We start from the raw sequence: 23,987 nt of genomic DNA, 5'->3' as shown, positions 1-23,987 counted from the left end.
GGAATTAATAAATAGACCTCAGCTATCAGATGTTAAATAGGGATAGTGAATGAGGCTCAGTAAAATGCAGAGCTCCCTCTACTGGCTAATCTACATATCTCCTAATTTATTATAACAAAAATATGGGAGAACAACCACTTTAACCACTTCATCTCCTAAACCTGTACACCTAATATGGATCAGTGCATTTTTACATTTGAACTATAGGCCTTTTTATTTGTTGACATCACTTAAGAAAACAAAGTTATAAATATAAAGCTTTTTTTTTTCTTTCTTTTTTTTTGGGGGGGGGGGGGGGGCTAGGCTTTCTTCTGTCAGTATTGTTTTACAAAAACGATTTTAATTTCTATGTTATCTATTTTTATTTAAGTAGTTATACTGTAAGTAAAAATATACATCATATTCTATAATTTGTCTTATTTAAGTGACAATAAAATTATGTTTCTGGGGCAGTGGCTTCTGTTCTTCTGGGTTATTCTTTTACATGTTAATGCTGGAGCGAAATGATCCTCATAATTACCCATAACAAGTGGCCATGAGTACTATCTGAACACAGAAACCTACCCGAATGTGAACAGTGGAGTGACATATGACTTCTACATCCATTGTGGCTACCAATATCGGTTGAACCTGAGGGCAGTGAGCAGTGCTTGATATACCCATTTGATCTGGTAAGAGGCCTGACGGGCCCTTGTGAATGCACGGCGGGGAGCACTTTGTTCAGTTTGGGCACCAGGATTGTTTATTTTCACTATAGAAAAGCACTTACCCTATTCCGTCCGGTAAGGAGGCTTTCCAGCAGGTGGAGGGAACTTCAATTCACAAAGCGAATTAACCATCACCTGTCAGCACCTCACCATTGTTGGTGGTTTCACCATTGATACAATTGTGTTGGGACTTATACACCGTTTATTTACATTTTGATTTGTATTGTACAGAAGACACATTCACTTGTCACCATCATTGTTGGTGGTCTCACTATTGACACAGTTGTGTCGTGGGACTTTTCTTCACTATTTCTGTATATATATTTTGTTTATATTTGGAATTGTTTTTGTATTGATTGGAATACACACTTTATAATTTTTGATATAGCGCACCATCAATTATTCTATCACATATTTTTTCATCTGGTAGCAGCATATCACAGACCAGCGCACTTTACTCTTCACATCATTTCAAAGTTATTAGCCTGTAAATAAGGCATTTCCCCCTAATGTTACACAAAAACAAACAAAAAAAAATGAATGGGAAAAAATAAATAGAAAAAAAAACCAACAGAAAAATATTAGCTAAGGGGAGAAGGTTAGTAAGGAATTAATAAATAGACCTCAGCTATCATCTGTTAAATAGGGATAGTGGATGAGGCTCAGTAAAATGCAGAGCTCCCTCTACTGGCTAATCTACATATCTCCTAATTTATTATAACAAAAATATGGGAGAACAACCACTTTAACCACTTAATCTCCTAAACCTATGGATCAGTGCATTTTTTATATTTGAACTATAGGCCTTTTTATTTGTTGACATCACTTAAGAAAACAAAGTTATATAAATCTTTTTTTTTTTCAATTTTTTTTTGGGGGGGGGGGGGGGCTAGGCTTTCTTTTGGCAGTATTGTTTTACAATAAGACTATTTTAATTTCCTTGTTATCTGTTTTTATTTAAGTAGTTATACTGTAAGTAAAAATATACATTATATTCTATAACTGATCTTATTTAAGTGACAATAAAATGATGTTTCTGGTACAAAGTATTTCAAAGTTATTAGCCTGTAAATAAGGCATTTTTCCTCAATGTTGAACATTTTGCTGTTATTTGATACTGGTAAAAGAACAAAAAAAAATATACATGGAAAAAAAAAATAGAAATAAAAACACCAGAAAAATAATAGCTAGGGGGAGAAGGTTAAGAAGGTTGGAGGTAACTGAGGATTATTAAGGGGTTAAATAGGAATACATTTTGTAAAATGTTAGCTTTAAACTACATATGAATTAAATAGTAACATATTAACGTTGTTACATTGTACTTACTCATTGACTCTGGCAGATTATTTGGAAGTGTCATTTTACACAGGACGTTGCATTTCGAGGGCTGCCCCTGCTGTGTAACTCATAATAATTAGCAGCTGTCATTTTGACAGCTGGTAATTGCCAGTGATAGCAGCAGGAGAAAGCAGCAAGGGGGGGGGGTGGGGATGTGTAGCTGGACGTGAGCGATGCGTCATAAGAATTTTTCTGGGTTTTTTTTAGGACATATCTCTTATATTTGAAGTTCTCAAATTGTTAAAGTGTTTAAAAAGCAAAAAAAAAAAATAAAAAATGTTGTATATTGTGAATGGAGTAGGTTATTTTTGTTTTCATCTGTGTTCCATTTGGGAAATTTTGCTTTCCTGACAGACTCCATGGCAGCATACGTTTGGGTAGGCTCCGCCTCCTCTCCTACCTCATAGGACCCCACTCCCATAAATCTTTGCTCCCTTTCAGCATCAGTGTTCTTTTTTTGTCCTCCTCATACATACGGTGTTATGTTCCTACTATTTTAGTCCTATACTCGGAAGCAGAAGGGGTCGTGGAGTCTCCGATAAGCCCTGGCTATTAGCAGGGTATGGAGGGGGCAATAGAAGAGACCCCTTGCAGGAGCTTGGGGGTCTGGCCGAGAGAGCCCTGCTGCCGCGGGTGGCCTAATTTTGCCTGAAAATGCAGATCGGTGGTGCGCCTCTGGGACCCTTCTCTGCTCGGGGCAGGGTGGTAAGCCCTGTTATGGGACCTCTTTTTTACTTCATTTATTCTTGTGTTTACTCACTGTGTCTTGTGTGCGGTTTTAGCTGGGTTTTTATCTCTTTGCAGTTCGCTTTGTTTCTCTGCTATCGGTGTCCGGCGACTCCCGGTCTCGCCGCGGCCGCGTCTGCGGCCGCCGCTTCCGGGTTGCGCGGCGCTTCTGCGCATGCGCGGTAGCCGCCGGTCACAGGATTGGTGCGCATGCGCGGGGATGACGAGTGACGTCACTCGCGCATGCGCAGTTGCGTTCGGCGGCCGCGAGGCGGCATATTTAAAAGCCTGTTGTATGTCAGAGCTGGTGGGAAGGTCGGCACATACATACAGCCTCCCCCAGACTCTGACTGGCGTTTTCAAGGTAAGAACCTTATTTTTAAGGATTTATTGGCGGTTTTTGCTCCATTTTTGAAAGACTTGGTACAATGTGTGTTCCTTTATATCTAGCTGTGGAAGAGTTTTCCTTTCGCCTTCTGTTATTCTGATCATGGACGCCTCTCCGCCCCCTAGTGGCCAGCCCGCTCATACCAGGTATGTGCTGGGCATTTAAGGGGGGGGGGGAGAAGGTCTCTCTGTTTTCTTTTATATATCGCTATATATGTCTCTCTCCAGCTCTTCTAGGTCTGATCAGCAGCCTAGCGCACGCAGTGATGACAGACGTTCAAAGTCGCATCACCGACACTCCTCATCTAGGTCCAGGCGTAACTCCCCCCATAATAGGGGACGTGATGGCAAAACTTCTGGTTCAACACATCATGGCCGTTCTGAGCACCCACACGGGAAGAAATGCTGGGGATGTGGTACCATAGTAACGGATGGTTCCTCTCTGTGTAAACCCTGTTATGCCCAAGCCACGGGTGAAAGGGAGAAGTCGGACCATCATATTGAGGAAGTGGTGCGCAGAGTCCTCAAAGACTCTCTAGCCGAGTTACAGAGGCCGAGTACTTCTGCAGGGCCATCCCGCTCTCCGGAAAGAGATCTCCTGGTTCAGGATCCTTTTGAGTCCTCTCAACCCAGCCATCCTTCTATCCTCCCGTCAGAGTCCGAATCTGATTCAGATGACTCCGGTTCAGGATTTGAGTTCAGCCAGGTCTCCCCTCTTGTGAAGGCAGTGAGAGAAGCTCTTGAATGGGAGGACCCAGCTGTCTCCTCCCCAAAACAGCGAAAATTTTTCAAGCAGCTATGCGCTGATCTTAAACGAGCATATCTTTCGGCCGGCATGGCCTGTAAGCCAGCTTTGGCTTTGGCTACGATTTCAAAGGCCATGGAAGTCTGGATTAATGCCCTCGAGGGCACCCTTGGAGGAGTTTCGGAGGAAGTGCTCCAGAGCTCCCCAATCCAGGAGCTGAAGATGGCTGCGGGTTTTTCTGGGGGAGGCGTCTCTAGACACCATTCGCCTTTTGGCTCGAGTTATGCTGGCTTCGGTTACGGCTAAACGCGCCCTTTGGCTTAGGCCTTGGGTTGCTGATGCTGCTTCCAAACAGGCATGGTGCCGAATTCCCTTTGAGGGTTCTTCCCTCGTTGGGAACAAGTTGGATGCAGCCATAACTCGGGCCACGGGTGGAAAATCTGGTTTCCTCCCTCAGGATAAACGCCCAGGCGCTCAGAAGCGCTCTTTCCCGAGAAGACAAACTGCCAATCGTGCTAGAGAAGCACGCAGCTATAAGCCAGGCAAGTCCTTCGGTAGAGGTTGGAAGTCAGGGCAATCCACCTTCCAGAAAGGCTCTAAAGGCTCTTCGTCCGGTGACCGGGAAGCCACCAAATCCTTTTGAGGTTGGGCCCGTCCAGGCCTTCCCGGTAGGGGCCAGGTTGCTCCAATTTCGGGATGTCTGGGCGGCCTCGATTCAGGATCCCTGGGTGTTAAACATCGTGTCCCAGGGACATTCGTGGGCGTTCGACAACGCTCCCAAACCCAGGTTTGTCGCAACCTCACTTCCTCCTTCGGCAGAGAAAAAGAAGATTCTTCTTGCCTACGTGGACTCCTTACTGGTTCAGCGAGCTGTTGTGCCAGTTCCCGAGGCAGAACGAGGTTTCGGAGTCTATTCACCTCTGTTTCTCGTCCAGAAGAAGAACGGCACCTGGCGTCCGGTAATAGACCTCACTTATCTCAACAGGTCGATCCATCAAGAAAAGTTCAAAATGGAGTCCCTAGTCACCATTCAACATTCGATTCTCCCAGGAGATTGGTTGGCATCGATCGACCTAAAAGACGCATACTTTCACGTTCCTGTGGCAAAAGAGTACCATCAGTTCCTCCGGTTTGCTGTAGGTCATGCTCACATGCAATTTACGTGTCTTCCCTTCGGGCTCTCAACTTCGCCTCGCACGTTCTCGAAGACCTTGCTGGCAGTTGTTGCTCTCATCAGGACCAGAGGCATCAGATTGCATCATTATCTGGACGATCTCCTCCTTCTGTCCCAGGACAAGCATCAGTTACTCTTACATCTGGAGCAAGTGACATCTACGCTTCAGGAATTCGGTTGGATTCTGAATCTAGAAAAGAGCCATCTGGTGCCTACGCAGTCGCTGGTGTTTCTCGGGGCACTGTTCAACACGGTGAAGTGCACCATTTCCCTGCCAGAAGAGAAAATTCCTGTAGTCCAGAGCAGGGTGTCTCACGCTCTCGCTGCCTCTCGTCTCACTGCTCGTCAGTGTCTAAAGGTAGTAGGGACGCTTGTAGCCACCTCGCCTATGGTGAAGTGGGCTATGTGGAAGCTGAGACCCTTCCAGAAGGGGTTTCTTCAACAGTGGACGACGGAGAATTTGTCACAGGTTATTCACCTGACTCCATTCATGAAGGGATGCCTTCCCTGGTGGTTACGCCGTACAAATCTGACCAACTGCCACTCAATCGCTCCGATTTCCTGGGTAACGATAACCTCCGATGCCAGCAATACCGGTTGGGGAGCCCACTGTCTGACCGAAGTGGCACAAGGCAGATGGAACTTCCCAGGTCACGGAGTAGTGTCCAACGTTCTAGAACTTCGAGCCGCCCTCAAAGCACTCCAGGCTTTTCACCATCTAACACAGGGGGCTTCAGTGCTGTTAAGGATGGACAACACCACGGCAGTGGCTTATGTCAAGAGGCAGGGAGGAACACGCAGTATGTCTCTCCTCCAAGAAACAGAACCGATCATGACATGGGCTCAGCATCATCTGGCCAATCTCTCAGCGGTCTTTGTCCCGGGAGTGTTGAATGTGGAGGCAGACTTCCTATCTCGTTTCCAACTAGACAACAACGAGTGGTCCCTCCACCAAGAGGTGTTAAACTGGGTGTTATCTCTGGGGATTTCACCCGAAGTGGATCTGTTTGCGAGTCCACGCAACAGGAAGCTTCGGAAGTACTACACGAGATTCAGAGATGCTCAAGCTTTCGGAGTGGATGCCCTCACGGACAGGTGGAACTTCCAGTCTGCTTATGCCTTTCCACCAGTGCCAATAGTACTCCAATTCCTGCGGAGACTGAAGATGGAGGAAGTAGAGATCGTGGCAATAATTCCCTTCTGGCCCAACAGGCCATGGTTTCCCCTGCTGTCCCTTCTGAGCTTCAGGGATCCAATCCCTCTACCTCTCAGGTCGGACCTTCTGTCTCAGGGTCCTACTCTGCACCCATGCCCTGCACAGCTGCACCTCAGGGCTTGGTTTTTGAGAGGGGGAGGTTGGAAGCTCTCGGATGTCCAGAGGAGGTGATTCCGACTCTCATGAGTTCAAGAAGGCCCAGCACCAACAGGGTATATGAAAGGATATGGGCCAGGTTCATGAGTCATCAGGCCCAGGGGTCAGGTCCAGTAGGTACACCTACTGTTCAGCAGATTTTAAGTTTTTTGCAGTCTGGTCTGGATCTGCCCCTCTCGGTTAGTTCTCTCCGGGTGCAAGTATCTGCCATTTCAGCCTTTACCGGAATTCAGTGGGCAAGTCATCATCTGATCCAGCAATTTTTTAAGGGAGCAGTCAGGCTTAGGCCTCAGAGAAGGCCAAGATTCCCAAAATGGGATCTTCCTTTAGTTTTGGACTTTTTTTTTTTTCTTCAAAGGATGTTGCTTCCATGTCTATCAAGGAACTTACGTTGAAAACAGCATTTTTGGTGGCTATTTCCTCTGCTAAGAGGGTCTCCGAGATACACAATCTGGGTCACAAGGAACCTTTTTTGACCTTTTTTCAAGACAGGGTGGTCCTTATCCCTATGCTAGGGTCAAATCCAAAAGTGACCTCTGTCTTCCACGAAAATGCTGAGATAGTTCTTCCCACCTTCAGAACTGATGAGAATTCTTCAATCCATCCTCTAGATGTGGGCAACACTCTAAGTCAATATTTGAAGGCCACATCCTCCTTCCGCCAATCGGATTTCCTTTTTGTTCTGCTACATGGCAAAAAGAAAGGAATGCGTGCATCTTCCAGAGCAGTGGCTGCGTGGATCGTTCAGGCTATCCAATGGGCGTATAGAGCAAAGGGCTTGGCTCCTCCAGAGGCGATTACAGCTCACTCTACAAGAGGCGTCGCTACGTCTTGGGCAGCTTCCAAGCACGTCGCACCTGACGTGATCTGCAAGGCAGCATCTTGGTCATCTGTTAATACTTTCCTTTCCCATTATTGTTTTGAACCTGCTGCTTTATCTTCCGTTAATTTTGGCGTTCAAGTCTTGTCAGTTGACAGTGCCAATTAAAGTTTCTTTGTTCAGCATCTTCCCACCCGGGAGTGTATAGCGAGTTATTTCCCAAACGTATGCTGCCATGGAGTCTGTCAGGAAAACGGAAAATTGATATCAAATACTTACCGTAATTTTCCTTTCCTGATGGACTCCATGGCAGCAGGAGTTCCCTCCAAATTCCTGAGTAGGCTAGTTACAGAACACTGATGCTGAAAGGGAGCAAAGATTTATGGGAGTGGGGTCCTATGAGGTAGGAGAGGAGGCGGAGCCTACCCAAACGTATGCTGCCATGGAGTCCATCAGGAAAGGAAAATTACGGTAAGTATTTGATATCAATTTTCCGTTTTACTTACTGTCTGGTAGATATAGCAGGAATTGAGAGGAAATCTCTCCAAAATGAATGAAATCCCCTCCTGGACAGTTGGCATTAGACCAGGTATCCCCTCTATTCCTGTTTTGTTGGCAACTCAGAGTATTGGATTTTCCCTTGCTCGAGTGACAATGGTCATCGAAACAAACAGAGAGGGTGTGATGGTCAGACGGTCGCAGACTTTTAGTGTATATATATATATATGTATATATATATAGTGTATGTTTTTTTATGAAAGTACCTTTTTAATGGTCTCTAGCGTTTCTGGATCAACCTTTGTGATGTAATTGGTTTCTGTGCAGGCGTAAAAGTCCTCGCCCACGGGGTAGATGTTGACCAGGGCATTGTCCGTCACCTCTATCCCTTTAAAGTAAGAGAAAAACCTGCAAGACAACACAGGAGTTACTCGCTGTCCATAGTCTGGATGAAAAGTATGAAGGAAGGAAATACGTTTTTAATCTTGTCTCTGATTTGCAATAAATAGTCAATATTAGAATTGAGTATTATACAAAATAGTCAATAGATTGACATCATTTATCCCACTCACCTGGAAAAAATGTTTTTGCAAGGATCAGGGTAAGCAAACGTTCCAAACTCTGTGATGACAATTCTTTTCTCAGTCATGGCCCTGACATATGCATCAGTCTTTATAAACCTGCAAAATAACAATAAAAATGTTTTTAAGCATATACTGTATATTATTTAACGTAGAACTAAAGGCAATGCTTAATTTTTCCTTTTTGGATAGAGTAAGGGATATCCTTTCCCTGATACCCTTGATGAAGTCACGTGATAGTGTCACGAAACACGTCAGTCGGAGCTTGTGACTTCATCCCTCAAACCCAGAAGGGGGCGAGTGACTTTCCTGTGAGGTAATGCTGATCTACTAACCTTAAGGGGGGAAAGTCTGTATATATTTTACTTGGTCATACTGCAGTGCATGCAGGGGAGGACTGGGCCAGGGGGGCAATTTCCCCCCTGGGCCGCTCTGATGCCCCGTAAAATGGCAGCACCGCTTCTGCCACAAACATGCCTAAAGGATTCCTGGTGAAGAGAAGTAAAAATTCCCCATCGCTGACCTACTGAATGTGGGATGAAGACAAGGACAGAGCGCAGGCTTCCTCCCAGCATGGATGGTGTAAACTGTGTCTGAGCAGAGACTGGTCCCATGGCCCACTGGAGACTCTACTCCCCCGGCCAGCCCCGAGTTCAGCCAGTGAGTAGAGAGTACCTGGAGTGGAGCTTCAGCCTGCAATGGGGGTCAGGAGGAGGCCAGGAAGAGAGATAGGGGGAGGAGGGCCGAGTCACTGCACCATGGGCCTCTGGTTTGTATTTGCCCTCTGGGCTGAAAGTTGCCAGTTAGCCCCTGAGTGCATGGTTTTAAAGTGCACATGCGAGTGCATATTTATTATCTTTAATAAAGCATTGGTTTTAATTAGTGGTAAAGCACAATAATGTCTTTTATTTTTCTCTTTTGTTCATTGACGGACACAGCTCCTTATCGTTTTGACCGTTGGGTTATGCTGCCCCCTACAGGAGTAGGACACTAGGCAGAAAAAACTTGACTACACCTATGGGGCAGTCCCAGGGGGTATGCACCCACTCTAAACTATAGGCATTCAGTTTTTTCTGCCTAGTCAGGAGTAAGGACCTTGTTCCTTGCTGGGATCTCTGGCCCTGGCAATTTTTTCCTTTTCAATGGAATTTTTTTCCTAGCTTTGTTATTTTGTTCCTGTGAGAATCTACTGTCAACTGCCAGACTGGGCGACGGGCTGGATAATCTAGATCCAGAGGGTTCCCCGAGTTTGGCCAGCGAGCACGCGCAGGCCTCAGCTCCACGCTAGGTCGGCCCCAACATAGCCCTACTAGACGGGGGTTGGCCTGTGAGTTAAACATCTCGCGAGGGCGCATATGACCTGGCCTCAGCCTAAGTAGCAGCGTTCCTCCTGGCTGGTGCCCACCCTGTTCTTGGTATGGTAAGTAGCTGTCTCCCCTCTAACCCTGGAGGTTTTTTGGGGTGGATGTGGGCCCATTCCATGGTCGTGGTTCCCCTCCTTCCCATGCAGCGCCCCTCTCCGTTCTCGGGGTCCTCTGTGGATTGTTACCCCCCATCTGCCCTCACCCCCTCCCCTCCCATGGGGTGGTCATACCCTTTAGGCCGGTCTGGGGTGTCGAGCTGGCGATGGGGTGGGAGGGGGTGCGCGCCCCTGGCGACCAGATGATCGACCTCTGGGAGGGGGCTGTACCTAGTGGGGGCTTCTGCCAGGGTCCCCTTCCTTCTGGGATCGTGGTCAGCGGTTCTGGAGCCTCCCTGGGCGGGGTCGCCATTTTATAGGTGGTGGAGTTCACTTAGCACATTGTAGATTTAAGAGTACATACACTATATTGCCAAAAGTATTGGGACGCCTGCCTTATTACGCACATGAACTTTAATGGCATCCCAGTCTTAGTCCGTAGGATTCAATATTGATTTGTCCCACCCTTTGCAGCTCTAACAGCTTCAATTCTTCTGGGAAGGCTGTCGGCAAGGTTTAGGAGTGTCTGTGGGAATATTTGACCATTCTTCGAAAGCACTATTGTGAGGTCAGACACTGATTTTGGATGAGAAGACCTGGCTCGCAGTCTCCGCTTAAATTCACCCCAAAGGTGTTCTATCAGGTTGAGGTCAGGACTCCACCCCAAACTTGCTCATCCATGTCTTTATGGATCTTGCTTTGTGCACTGGTCCAAATCATTTGGTGGAGGAGGGGGATTATGGTGTGGGGTTGTTTTTCAGGGGTTGGGCTTGGCCCTTAGTGCCAGTGAAGGGAACTCTTAAGGCGTCAGCATACCAAGGCATTCCCTGTAAAGTTCATGTGTTTTAAAGGCAGGTGTCCCAATACTTTTGGTAATATTGTGTATATGGAGCAGAGATGGGGGAAAGAAGGGGGACAGTCCCAAATATAGCCTATCTGAGTGCATAACAATGCCAAGGAGATGTAAGATTCAGTCATGACCAATACCTTCCCCATGACCAGTCAGTAGGGACATCTGTAGAATCTGCTGAACACCCATAGGACAGAATGAACCTGGTGCAGCTGTACATGGCAGCCTATCAGCTTCTAACTTCAGCTTATTTAATTAAGCTTTGACCATAAGCCTTCGTTCACACTGAGGGCGAGTTTGGAATCGTGCAAGTTCAGCTGAACTCGCACAATTCCAAACCTGCATTTCAGTCCGACTTCAGAGAGGCGATTTGAAAGACATCTGTGGGTTCCTGCACAGAAGTCTATTGAAATCGCCCCCGAAGTCGCCAAAAGTAGTGCAGAAACTACTTTTGGGAATCGGTGCGGTGCCGCAAAGTCGCACCAATTGGGACAGTGCCATTGCTGGCAATAGGCTGTGATTTGACATGTGATTTAACCTGTCAAATCACACCGATTTGAAAGGGGGTTAAATCCTTGAACCTGATTGGTTTCTATGCACAGCTGTACCAGATTCTGTGTGCAACATTTTTAGTAACATCCCCCCCCCCTTCCTCAACGTCTACAGTCATAAGTTCTGTGATAGGTGCTCACTTACCGCCGATGGTATGTCACATGACCGTCTTTAACCTCAAACTTGTGGAGGAGAGCCTGACCATCGAACAAATGATAAAACTGCTCTTCGCCAACTTCAAACAGGCCAGGACCACAGCGCAGGAGACTGCCGGACAGCCAGGGGGGGAGACGGCCTGTGGAGTAGATAGACACTGTATAGGTATGGAGAGATCGATAGATACCAATAGGTATATAGAAAAATAGACCGATAAAGTGGAACTGAAGACAAAACTTTTTTTTTTACTGTTTTGGATAGAGTGCAGAGGGATTAGGGCCCCCGGCAGGTTTTTTTTTTTATTGCTGTCTTTGGCTGGCCAAACAGTGCCTTGCGGAAGTATTCGGCCCCCTTGAACTTTGCGACCTTTTGCCACATTTCAGGCTTCAAACATAAAGATATAAAACTGTAATTTTTTGTGAAGAATCAACATCAAGTGGGACACAATCATGAAGTGGAACGAAATTTATTGGATATTTCAAACTTTTTTAACAAATAAAAAACTGAAAAATTGGGCGTGCAAAATTATTCAGCCCCCTTAAGTTAATACTTTGTAGCGCCACCTTTTGCTGCGATTACAGCTGAAATTCGCTTGGGGTATGTCTCTATCAGTTTTGCACATCCTCCTTGCAAAACAGCTCAAGCTCAGTGAGGTTGGATGGAGAGCGTTTGTGAACAGCAGTTTTCAGTTCTTTCCACAGATTCTCGTTTGGATTCAGGTCTGGACATTGACTTGGCCATTCTAACACCTGGATATTTTTATTTGTGAACCATTCCATTGTAGATTTTGCTTTATGTTTTGGATCATTGTCTTATTGGAAGACAAATCTCCGTCCCAGTCTCAGGTCTTTTGCAGACTCCATCAGGTTTTCTTCCAGAATGGTCCTGTATTTGGCTCCATCCATCTTCCCATCAATTTTAACCATCTTCCCTGTCCCTGCTGAAGAAAAGCAGGCCCAAACCATGATGCTGCCACCACCATGTTTGACAGTGGGGATGGTGTGTTCAGGGTGATGAGCTGTGTTGCTTTTACGCCAAACATAACGTTTTGCATTGTTGCCAAAAAGTTTGATTTTGGTTTCATCTGACCAGAGCACCTTCTTCCACGTGTTTGGTGTCTCCCAGCTGGCTTGTGGCAAACTTTAACCACTTGCCGACCGAGTACGGTAATAGTACTGCGGCAAAGTGGTTCGTTATCGTCTGACGACGTAGTATTAACGTCGTCAGACACTCCCCCTTCTGGGCGGCGCTTGCGCGCCGCCGGAGGCTCGCTCCCGCTGTTTTCATTCACAGCGGGAGTCGGGCCAGGGGAGGAGCAGCGGCGATCGCCGCTGCTCTGCCCCGATCGCCGGGGATCTAGTGTGGAGATCCGCCCGCCTGTGTAAACACAAGCGGACGGATCTCCATAGTGACAGGGAGTGACAGATCGGACTGTTCAGCATAGCTGGACATCCGATCTGTCCATGACTCACACAGTCACCTCCCCCCCCCACACGTCAGTAAGCACCAGGCATACATTAACCCCTCCCTCTCAAATAAAATTAACCCCTTCCCTGCCAGTGTCATTTTTACAGTAACAGTGCATATATATAGCACTGATTACTGCAGTAATGTCACTGGTAACCCCAAAAGCCTCAAAAATGTCAGTCAAGGGTCCGATCTGTCCGCCGCAATGTCGCAGTCCCACAAAAAAAATCGCAGATCGCCGCCATTACGCGTTAAAAAAAAAAACACCAAAAATGACAGAAATCTTTCCCTTTGTTAGTAAACGCAATAACTTTTGCGCAAACCAATCAAAATACGCTTATTGTGATTTTTTTTACCAAACATAGGTAGCAGAAAACAAATTGGCCAAAAATTTTTTAAAAAATTGGTTTTTACATCTTTTTTGGGGGGAATTTCATATAAAAAAATGTTAAAAATATTGTTATTTTTTCAAAATAAACGCTCTTTTTTTGTTTATAGCGCAAAAAGTAAAAATCGCACAGGTGATCAAATACCACCAAAAGAAAGCTCTGTTTGTGGGAAAAAAAGGACGTAAATTTCGTTTGGGTACGGCATCGCACGACCGCGCAATTGTCAGTTGAAGTCGCACAGCGCCGAATCGCAAAAAGTGGCCTGGACGGAAGACAGCAAAATCCTCCGGTGGTAAAGTGGTTAAACGACACTTTTTATGGATATCTTTAAGAAATGGCTTTCTTCTTGCCACTCTTCCATGAAGGCCAGATTTGTGCAGTATACGACTGATTGTTGTCCTATAGACAGAGTCTCCCACCTCAGCTGTAGATCTCTGCAGTTCATCCAGAGTGATCATGGGCCTCTTGGCTGCATCTCTGATCAGTCTTCTCCTTGTATGAGCTGAAAGTTTAGAGGGACGGCCAGGTCTTCGTAGATTTGCAGTGGTCTGATACTCCTTCCATTTCAATATTATCGCTTGCACAGTGCTCCTTGGGATGTTTAAAGCTTGGGAAATCTTTTTGTATCCAAATCTGGCTTTAAACTTCTCCACAACAGTATCTCGGACCTGCCTGGTGTGTTCCTTGTTCTTCATGATGCTCTCTGCGCTTTAAACGGACCTCTGAGACTATCACAGTGCAGGTGCATTTATACGGAGACTTGATTACACACAGGTGGATTCTATTTATCATCATTAGTCATTTAGGTCAACATTGGATCATTCAGAGATCCTCACTGAACTTCTGCAGAGAGTTTGCTGCACTGAAAGTAAAGGGGCTGAATAATTTTGCACGCCCAATTTTTCAGTTTTTTATTTGTTCATAAAGTTTGAAATATCCAATAAATTTCGTTCCACTTCATGATTGTGTCCCACTTGTTGTTGATTCTTCACAAAAAATTACAGTTTTATATCTTATGTTTGAAGCCTGAAATGTGGCAAAAGTTTGCAAAGTTCAAGGGGGCTGAATACTTTTGCAAGGCACTGTACATGTTCAATTTTCTTGTACAATTTTCTGTTAGATTTACCACAAACCATATAATAGGAGGTCAAAGCTAAACAACACTTTCACTTGTATCCAATTAGGCAGGCCTTTGTACTACATAGTTGAAGGTAAATTTTATGAAAATTGTAAGTATATTGTATAATGTATGGCCAGCCTTTGCCCGCGACGATAGATAGATAGATAGATAGATAGATAGATAGATAGATAGATAGATAGATAGATAGATAGATAGATAGATAGATAGATAGATAGATAGATAGATAGATAGATAGATAGATAGATAGATAGATGTCTAACCTGTGATGTGCACACTCATTGGTGTAGCCAGTTCCTCCACTGTCTCGAACAGTTTCTTGTACCCTCCGGCGGGGTGCTCCACCCTACAACACATCTCAGGTTATCTATTATATCACTGGATGATATTAGGGTTACACTGGAATATTCTTAAAGCTTTATTCATGTTAAAAAAAATCATATTCAGACCACAAATAGTATTTCTAGGAGGGCTGTTTTGGCTACGTCTCTATACAAGACCAGGGACCCCAACATGGCCGGCTCGTGTTAGGTATTAGAACTATAGATAAAGTATCTCACATTTTTGTAAATATTTTATTCTATCTTTTCATGTGACAACACTGAAGAAATGACACTTTGCTACAATGTAAAGTAGTGAGTGTACAGCTTGTATAACAGTGTAAATTTGCTGTCCCCTCAACATAACTCAACACACAGCCATTAATGTCTAAACTGCTGGCAACAAAAGTGAGTACACCCCTAAGTGGAAATGTCCAAATTAGGCCCAACGTGTTAATATTTTGTGTGGCCACCATTATTTTTCAGCACTGTCTTAACCCTCTTGGGCATGGAGTTCACCAGAGCTTCACAGAATGTCCTCTTCCACTCCTCCATGATGACATCACGGAGCTGGTGGATGTTAGAGACCTTGTGCTCCTCCACCCTCCATTTGAGAATGCCCCACAGATGCTCAATAGGGTTTAGGTCTGGAGACATGCTTGGCCAGTCCATCCCCTTTACCCTCAGCTTCTTTAGCAAGGCAATGGTTGTCTTGGAGGTGTGTTTGGGGTCGTTATCATGTTGGAATACTGCCCTTGCGGCCCAATCACTGAAGGGAGGGGATCCTGCTCAAGAACCAGGTATTATCAATAAATAATGCACCCAAGAATCTAGCTGATGCTAGCTTAGGTTCTCTGGAACTGGAACTTTATTGTAAACTCACACAGAATTTATATACCACACAGAAAGAGCTTGATCACGTTATGCAAACAGTAAGATAATTAGCATAGCTAAGGAACAGCCAACATAAACATAATCTAAGTAAGCTAATCAACATAAATATATAACACCCCACAATAGTTTGATAACCAGGTAAAGTGGTCACAATATTTATCACATCTCCAAAAGAAATGATCAGACAGAAACAATAGGTGACTCATTGAACAATGGAGATGCACACCTAGGAGGCACACAATGGGAAAATGATACAATGGGAGAAAGACACTTAACACATAACACCTTAACCAGACTATGTCAGTGACCCATAGTCAGTAGGCAAGAGGCCACCCTGCAGCCCTTTTCAAAAGCCACTGTTCTGGCTGGGTCTGTCACATAACCCACATGTGCAGTGGCAAAAAGCTGGGCTTTGATGCCGACACGCCGCACATATGTGTCGATTGGCAGGTCATGTTTATGTGCTGGGAGCATGCCCCTTGCACGCTCCCAGCACAAAAACTTAGCTGCTGGAAAAAACTCTTGGTTCAAAGCAAAAATATTGGTAGCCAGTGGAACTGGGTGAGGGGCGGGGCCAGGGGTGGAGTCAAGGGCAGGCTTGAACAGGGCCCCTTCAGGTAGGCTGTACGGAGCCTCGTGATTTGTAACAGTGGCCCTGGCAGTGGTAGTCAACATTCTTAATATGGTGGGCGTCAAGGGTGGCCCCCAACATCACCAAAGAGCCACACAAAACATTTAGAGAATATTCATTATCAGAGACAGCAGACACACAACAGGATATAGTCAAAGATTATGGCTATGATGATGATTGGTCCTACCCAACTGGGAGGTTTCCTAAACTGAGAGTAGCGTAGTCCCTGCACTGTCCCTACTCCTCTGAAACCTCTCCCTAACACTAGATATGGTCTCTGACAGACTGGGCACCTCTCCCTACGCTAACCACTCGCAGAGTGCTCGCCAAGTCAGGGGGGCCTGGCTGGGGCCTCAATATAACAATATTGATACAATATAACACTGTTTACAGGGGAGATACGGAGATGCAATGTAACACTGTTTGCAGGGGAGATACAATGTAACACTGTTTACTGGGGAGATACAGAGATAAAATGTAACATTGTTTACTGGGGAGATACGGAGATACAATGTAACAATGTCTGCAGGGGAGATACAGAGATACAATGTTACATTGTTTAAAAGGGAGATATGGAGATACAATGTAACACTGTTTCCAGGGGAAATACAATACGGTATATTTACTAAAGCTGGAGAGTGTAAAATCAGTCTCAGTTCTGCGGAGAAACCAATCAGCTTCCAGGTTTTATTGCCAAAGCTTAATGGAACAATCTGAGTTTAGAAGCTGATTGGTTTCTCTGCAGAAGTGAGTCTGATTTTACACTCTCCAGCTTTAGTAAATAAACCCCAATGTAACATTGTTCACAGGGGAGATATAGAGATACAATGTAACATTGTTTACAAGGGAGATACAATGTAACATTGTTCACAGGGGAGATACAATGTAATGCTGTTCACAGGGGAGATAAAAATATACAATGTAACATTGTTCACAGGGGAGATACATAACTACAATGTAACATTGTTCACAGGAGATACAGAGCTGCAATGTAACATTGTTCACAGTGGAGATACAGAGATACAATGTAACATTGTTCACAGTGGAGATACAGAGATACAATGTAACATTGTTCACAGGAGAGATATACAGATACAAAGAAACATTGTTCTCAGATGGGATACAGAAATACAATGTAACATTGTTCACAGGGAAGATACAAAGATACAATGTAACATTGTTCACAGGGAAGATACAAAGATACAATGTAACATTGTTCACAGGGGAGACACAAATGAACATTGTTCACAGATGAGATACAGAGATACAATGTAACATTGTTCACAAGGCAGATACAAAGATACAATGTAACATTGTTCACAGGGGAGATACAGAGATATAATGTAACATTGTTTCTTTTGTATCTTTTCTGGTTCATTTTTCTGCAAATCAACTTAACCCTTTATTATGGTGGCCACACACGCTTCAATTAATTATCAGATCAATGTGCAATCTAATCAAAATGATTGATTCTGCAAACAATTGAATGGCTATAACTTCCCTTCCAATCGATTTAGACTACATTCTGGTAGTACGGAGATACTGTGTTCAGAAATGTGATTGTATTTTTATCAACCAGATTATGAGATTACATGGTGGAAGCAGATCAATAATTTCTGATTATAAATTATGATTATTTCTTAACTTTTAATTGAAACCCTCTTCCCAGTGTGTGGAATATTGATCAAAGAGGTTGTTGACTTTAAATTGAGTATTCCTATTAGAAGAGATCGATCGTAAGAGAAACTATTCATTCATCAAAGTGTGTACGGCCACCATTTACCCTTTCACCTAATCAGCCTTAATTAAACCCAGGGATTGTCCCCCCTCCATAGTTATCAGCCTGATTAACCACTTGCCTACTGTGCACTTAAACACCCTTCCCATCCAGGCCAATTTTCAGCTTTCAGCGCTGTCACACTTTGAATGACAATTGCGCGGTCATGCTACACTGTACCCATTTGAAATTTTTATCATTTTTTTCACACAAATAGAGCTTTCTTTTGGTGGTATTTAATCACCTCTGGGTTTTTTATTTTTTACAAAAAAAAAAGAATAATGACAGAAAATTTTGAAAAAAAAAAAAAAAGTTTCTTATTTTCTGTGAGTAAATTTTGAAAATAAATTTTTCTCCTTCACTGAAGGGCGCTGATGAGGCGGCACTGATGGGCACTGATAGGCTGCACTTATGGGCACTGATGAGGCGGCACTTATGGGCACTGATGAGGTGGCACTTATGGGCACTGATGAGGAGGTACTAATATGCCGCAATGATGAGCACTGATAGGCGGCACTGATAGGTGGCACTGATAGGGGGCACTGATAGGCGGCACTGATAGGCGGCACTGATAGGCGGCACTGATGAGCACTGATAGGTGGCACTGCTGGGCACTGAGAGGTGGCACTGCTGGGCACTGAGGTGGCACTGCTGGGCACTGAGAGGCGGCACTGGCGGGCGGCACTGCTGGGCACTGAGAGGCGGCACTGATGGGCACTGGCGGATGGCACTGATGGACACTGACGGGTGGCACTGATGGGCAGCACTGATGGGCAGCACCATCAGTGCCCACACTCAGTGCCCATAGTGCTGCCAGTCAGTGCTTATCAGTGCCTAGATGAGCAGGCACTGATGGGCACTGACTGGCAGCACTATGGGTACTGATTGTGGGCATTGATGGGGACACTGATGGCGGGCACTGTGGGCACTGATGGGGGGGCACTGTGTGTATGTTTTTACCTTGTAGTAATCAGGGCACTGGTGATCAGTGCCCTGATTACATGTCTCTTTGTCCCTGGCGCTGTGCAGCTCTCCCTCCTTCCTCACACTGCAGGCTCCGTGTGAGGAAGGAGCGCCGGCGATGAGAGATGATCTCATATGTTTACATATGAGATCATCTCTCATTGGATGATCCGATCACGTGGTGAATGGCCGCTGTGATTGGCCATTCACCACGATCTGTGATCGGCCGTGTCCAAGGGACACGGCCGACACAGATTCTCCCCGCTGCGCGCTCGCGGGAGCGCGCGGGGGGCGTGTCACTGGGAGGCCGTTTAAAAACGGCCTCCCGAAAATTCGAGTCCGCGCTGCAGCCGTATATAGGCTGTAGCGCGGATGGCAAGTAGTTAAGGAGGATTCTCTTCATGAATTATCCTGTATTTGATTCTCCCCCAGTATTTGTTCAGTAGGAATGCTGACTGCGTTATCTTATATGTTGGTAGACACTGGAGCTATTACACAATTATATACTGTGTGTGTGTGTGTATATATATATATATATATATACATACAGTATCACACAAAAGTGAGTACACCCCTCACATTTTTGTATATATTTTATTATATCTTTTCATGTGACAACACTGAAGAAATGACACTTTGCTACAATGTAAAGTAGTGAGTGAACAGCTTGTATAACAGTGTAAATTTGCTGTCCCCTCAAAATAACTCAACACACAGCCATTAATGTCTAAACCACTGGCAACAAAAGTGAGTACACCCCTAAGTGACAATGTCCAAATTGGGCCCAATTAGCCATTTTCCCTCCCCGGTGTCATGTGACTCGTTAGTGTTACAAGGTCTCAGGTGTGAATGGGGAGCAGGTGTGTTAAATTTGGTGTTATCGCTCTCACTCTCTCATACTGGTCACTGGAAATTCAACATGGCACCTCATGGCAAAGAACTCTCTGAGGATCTGAAGAAAAGAATTGTTGCTCTACATAAAGATGGCCTAGGCTATAAGAATTTTGCCAAGACCCTGAAACTGAGCTGCAGCACTGTGGCCAAGACCATACAGTGGTGTAACAGGACAGGTTCCACTCAGAACAGGCCTCGCCATGGTCGACTAAGGAAGTTGAGTCACATGCTCAGCGTCATATCCAGAGGTTGTCTTTGGGCGTGACAGGGGCGTGGTGGGGCGTGACGGGGCGGGGCGTCCGTCGGGACGGTTGATGACAGGATTTAATGTTCCAGGATGGGTGGATTCGATTACGGTACCTTTTTTAGTTTAATCTGACAGACTGGGTCCAATTTAGATCAGAGCTGCCATATGATGCTGTTTTTTTTTGTCTTATTTTAAATCCTGTTTTGATGGTTGAGTCCTAAAAATAGTATGAAGCAGCACAAGATGAGGGTTACTCTAATCAAGGGGTAGACAACCTTTTTGGGCACAGTGTGCCGAAAAATGTTTTCAAAGAAATTGGGAGTGCCAGATACATAAAAAACAACTGTCAGCTTCATATAAAGTAACTGCTGTAAACCGATTGAATTAAAATAGTAAGAAATCAAGTGAGCTTTGCACCTTCACAAATCAGATCACCCCAATTCCTGCACCTTCACAAATCAGATCACCCCAATTCCTGCACCTTCACAAATCAGATCACCCCAATTCCTGCACCTTCACAAATCAGTTCACCCCAATTCCTGCACCTTCACAAATCAGATCACCCCAATTCCTGCACCTTCACAAATCAGATCACCCCAATTCCTGCACCTTCACACCTCAGATCACCCCAATTCCTGCACTATCACACCTCAGATCACCCCAATTCCTGCACCTTCACAAATCAGATCAGCGCCAATTCTGGCACCTTCACAAATCAGATCAGCCCCAATTCCTGCACCTTCACACATCAGATCACCCCAATTCCTGCACTCTAACACCTCGGATCAGCCTCAATTCCTGCACCTTCACACCTCAGATCACCCCAATTCCTGCACCTTCACACATCAGATCACCCCAATTCCTGCACTATCACACCTCAGATCACCCCAATTCCTGCACCTTCACAAATCAGATCACCCCAATTCCTGCACCTTCACAAATCAGATCACCCCAATTCCTGCACCTTCACAAATCAGATCACCCCAATTCCTGCACTATCACCCCTCAGATCAGCCCCAATTCCTGCACCTTCACACCTCAGATCAGACCCAATTCGTGCACTATCACACCTCAGATCAGCCCCAATTCCTGCACTATCACACCTCAGATCAGCCCCAATTCCTGCACCTTCACACATCAGATCACCCCAATTCCTGCACTATCACACCTCAGATCACCCCAATTCCTGCACCTTCACAAATCAGATCAGCCTCAATTCCTGCACCTTCATAACTCAGATCACCCCAATTCCTGCACCTTCACACCTCAGATCAGCCCAATTCCTGCACCTTCACAAATCAGATCACCCCAATTCCTGCACCTTCACACCTCAGATCAGCCCCAATTCCTGCACTATCACAGCTCAGATCACCCCAATTCCGGCACCTTCACACCTCAGATCACCCCAATTCCTGCACCTTCACACCTCAGATGAGCCCCAATTCCTGCATCTTCACACTTCAGATCACCCCAATTCCTGCACCTTCACAAATAAGATCACCCCAATTCCTGCACCTTCACACCTCAGATCAGCCCCAATTCCTGCACTATCACACCTCAGATCACCCCAATTCCGGCACCTTCACACCTCAGATCACCCCAATTCCTGCACCTTCACACCTCAGATCAGCCCCAATTCCTGCACCTTCCCACCTCAGATCACCCTAATTCCTGCACTATAACAACTCAGATCACCCCAATTCCTGCACCTTCACACCTCAGATCAGCCCCAATTCCTGCACTATCACACCTCAGATCACCCCAATTCCTGCACTTTCACCCCTCAGATCACCCCAATTCCTGCAGGCGGTCTGCTCTCATCCGATTCCCCATAGAGAGCAGCGGGGCTCTGACACCTCCCTCCCCCACACAGTGCAGAGACGGAGCTGTCATCCGCTGGCTCAGCGGGGATCGGCTGATCAAGCCCCGCTGAGCAGAGAACGGACCACAGCACGCAGCAGACCGCGTGAAAGAAGCTTTAGGCTTTAACCACTTGCCGACTGGCCCATGCAGATTTACTGCGGCGGGCGGCTCGGCTGCACATAATCACGTAGATCTACGTGATCATGTGCACGCGGTTTTGGCGGCGCGCGGATTAGACACAGTGGGAGGCAGACCGCGGGAGGAGCGGCGCATTTGCCACCGGCCTCCCACAATCTTCCACGATAATGCCAGGAGAGCCGTCGGAATGTAAATAATGCAAGGGAAATATCATGTGATTCAGCCAAGCTACATCACAGATCTCTCTCTGCCTCTGTTCAAATCCACCCCCACACAGTTAGAAAGCAAAAATGGGGAACACATTTAACCCTGTGATCACCCCCAGTGTTAACCCCTTCCCTGCCAATGTCATTTATACAGTAACAGTGCAATTTTTGGGCACTGATTACTGTCACTGGTCCCCCAAAAAGTGTCAAAAATGTCAGTTAGGGGTCCGATCTGTCCGCCGCAATGTCGCAGTCCTGCTAAAAATCGCTGTCCCGTAGTTTGTAGACGCGATAACTTTTGCCCAAATCAATTAGTATATGCTTTTTGGGATTTTTTTTTTACCAAAAATATGTAGCAGAATACAAATTGGCCTAAAATGATTAAAAAAAAATTAGATCAAAAAAATCCCAGATTGCCGCCATTACTAGTAAAAAAAAACAATAAAAATGACATAAATCTTTCCCATAGTTAGTAGACGCGATAACTTTTCGCTTATTGCGGTTTTTTTTTACCAAAAATATGTAGCAGAAAACAAATTGGCATAAAATTATAAAAAATTTTGATTTTTAATTTTTTTTTATTGAGAATGAAAAAAAGTAGCAGAAAGTAGAAAATATTGTGTTTTTTCAAAATTTACGTTTATTTTTTTTGTTTATAGTGCAAAAAAGGAAAACCACACAGGTGATCAAATACCACCAAAGAAAGCTCTGTTTGTGGGTAAAAAAAGGACATCAATTGTATTTGGGTATAGCGTTGCACGACCGCGCAATTGTCAGTTAAAGTAACGCAGTGCCGATTCGCAAAAAATGGCCTGGTCATTAAGGGGGTAAAACCTTCCGGTCCAGAAGTGGTTAAATCTGCCTGGAGTTCAGCTTTAACCTTTTAACTTGATGCTTCTCGATCCAAAACTAAAAAGAAAAGTTTGGGCTTTAAATATATTTTAATTAGAATGCCCATTGCGTTATATTGTTCTTGCTTCATGCTCTGTGATTGGCTAGTATTTAGGTTATTAGGAGTCCACTTACCGACTGGTCATGGTGCCTGTTCCTGGTGACCGGCTGTGCAGACAGTAAGGTCGGATGTTCCGAGTCCGGTGCTATTTGTAGGGATTTTGATTCATTTCAACAGAATAATCTCCTTAAAAAGGCCGCAGCAGCCAATCAGAGGGGGGAGCTGGGAACAGAAGTCCCTTTCAGTTTTTGGAATTCTCTTGAAGGACTTTTCTTTCTGAGTCTTCAGCGTCTTTGCTCTCCTCAACAAGGAGATTCTTTGAAAAAAAAAGTTTCCTTCTAAATCCTTTCAAGCCATCAGTGGATTAAAATGAAAGAATCGCGGGAAAGAATTCGGTCACGCAGCCAGAGAAATGTTTCCACATACTGATAGGCTTTCAATTGGTGAAATAGTCTGAACCACAATGGGGCCCTATAGACGCATCCTGACACTCAGCCATCGGGCCCTAATTTCTGAGATGGGGTCTAGACTAATCAAATGATGCCAACAATGTCAACAAGCTCCATTTTTTTTTTTTAAAGGAATTTCAGAATTCAGTGAAGCATTGTCCAGAGCTGGCTATTAAAAACTATGTAATAAGAAAAAGTCATAAATAATTATAGCTACTAACCAAGTAATAAATGAAATATAAAAAAACAAAAAAAAAACAAATAAATAATAAAGTAATAATAAATTATACATAA

The 23,987-nt window shown here is 45.0% G+C and overlaps 1 protein-coding gene across 1 annotated transcript in view; it reads right to left on the bottom strand.

Annotated features, from left to right (window-relative positions):
* Positions 1–23,395, bottom strand: part of RPE65 (retinoid isomerohydrolase RPE65) — a 70,628-nt gene extending 47,233 nt beyond the window's left edge. The window contains exons 1-5 of the mRNA XM_082266493.1: positions 23,319–23,395; positions 14,623–14,705; positions 11,354–11,504; positions 8,340–8,447; positions 8,034–8,175 (exon numbers count right to left, since the gene is read on the bottom strand). Coding sequence (XP_082122619.1) covers positions 8,034–8,175; positions 8,340–8,447; positions 11,354–11,504; positions 14,623–14,705; positions 23,319–23,329 — 495 coding nt within the window. The 5' untranslated portion in view covers positions 23,330–23,395. The remainder of the gene's footprint in view (positions 1–8,033; positions 8,176–8,339; positions 8,448–11,353; positions 11,505–14,622; positions 14,706–23,318) is intronic.
* Positions 23,396–23,987: the final 592 nt, after the last annotated feature.

The sequence above is a fragment of the Pelophylax lessonae genome (genome assembly GCF_965119305.1).
Source record: "Pelophylax lessonae genome assembly, chromosome: 8".
NCBI classification, from domain to species: domain Eukaryota; kingdom Metazoa; phylum Chordata; class Amphibia; order Anura; family Ranidae; genus Pelophylax; species Pelophylax lessonae.
This window is presented reverse-complemented; position numbering and strand designations above follow the sequence as displayed.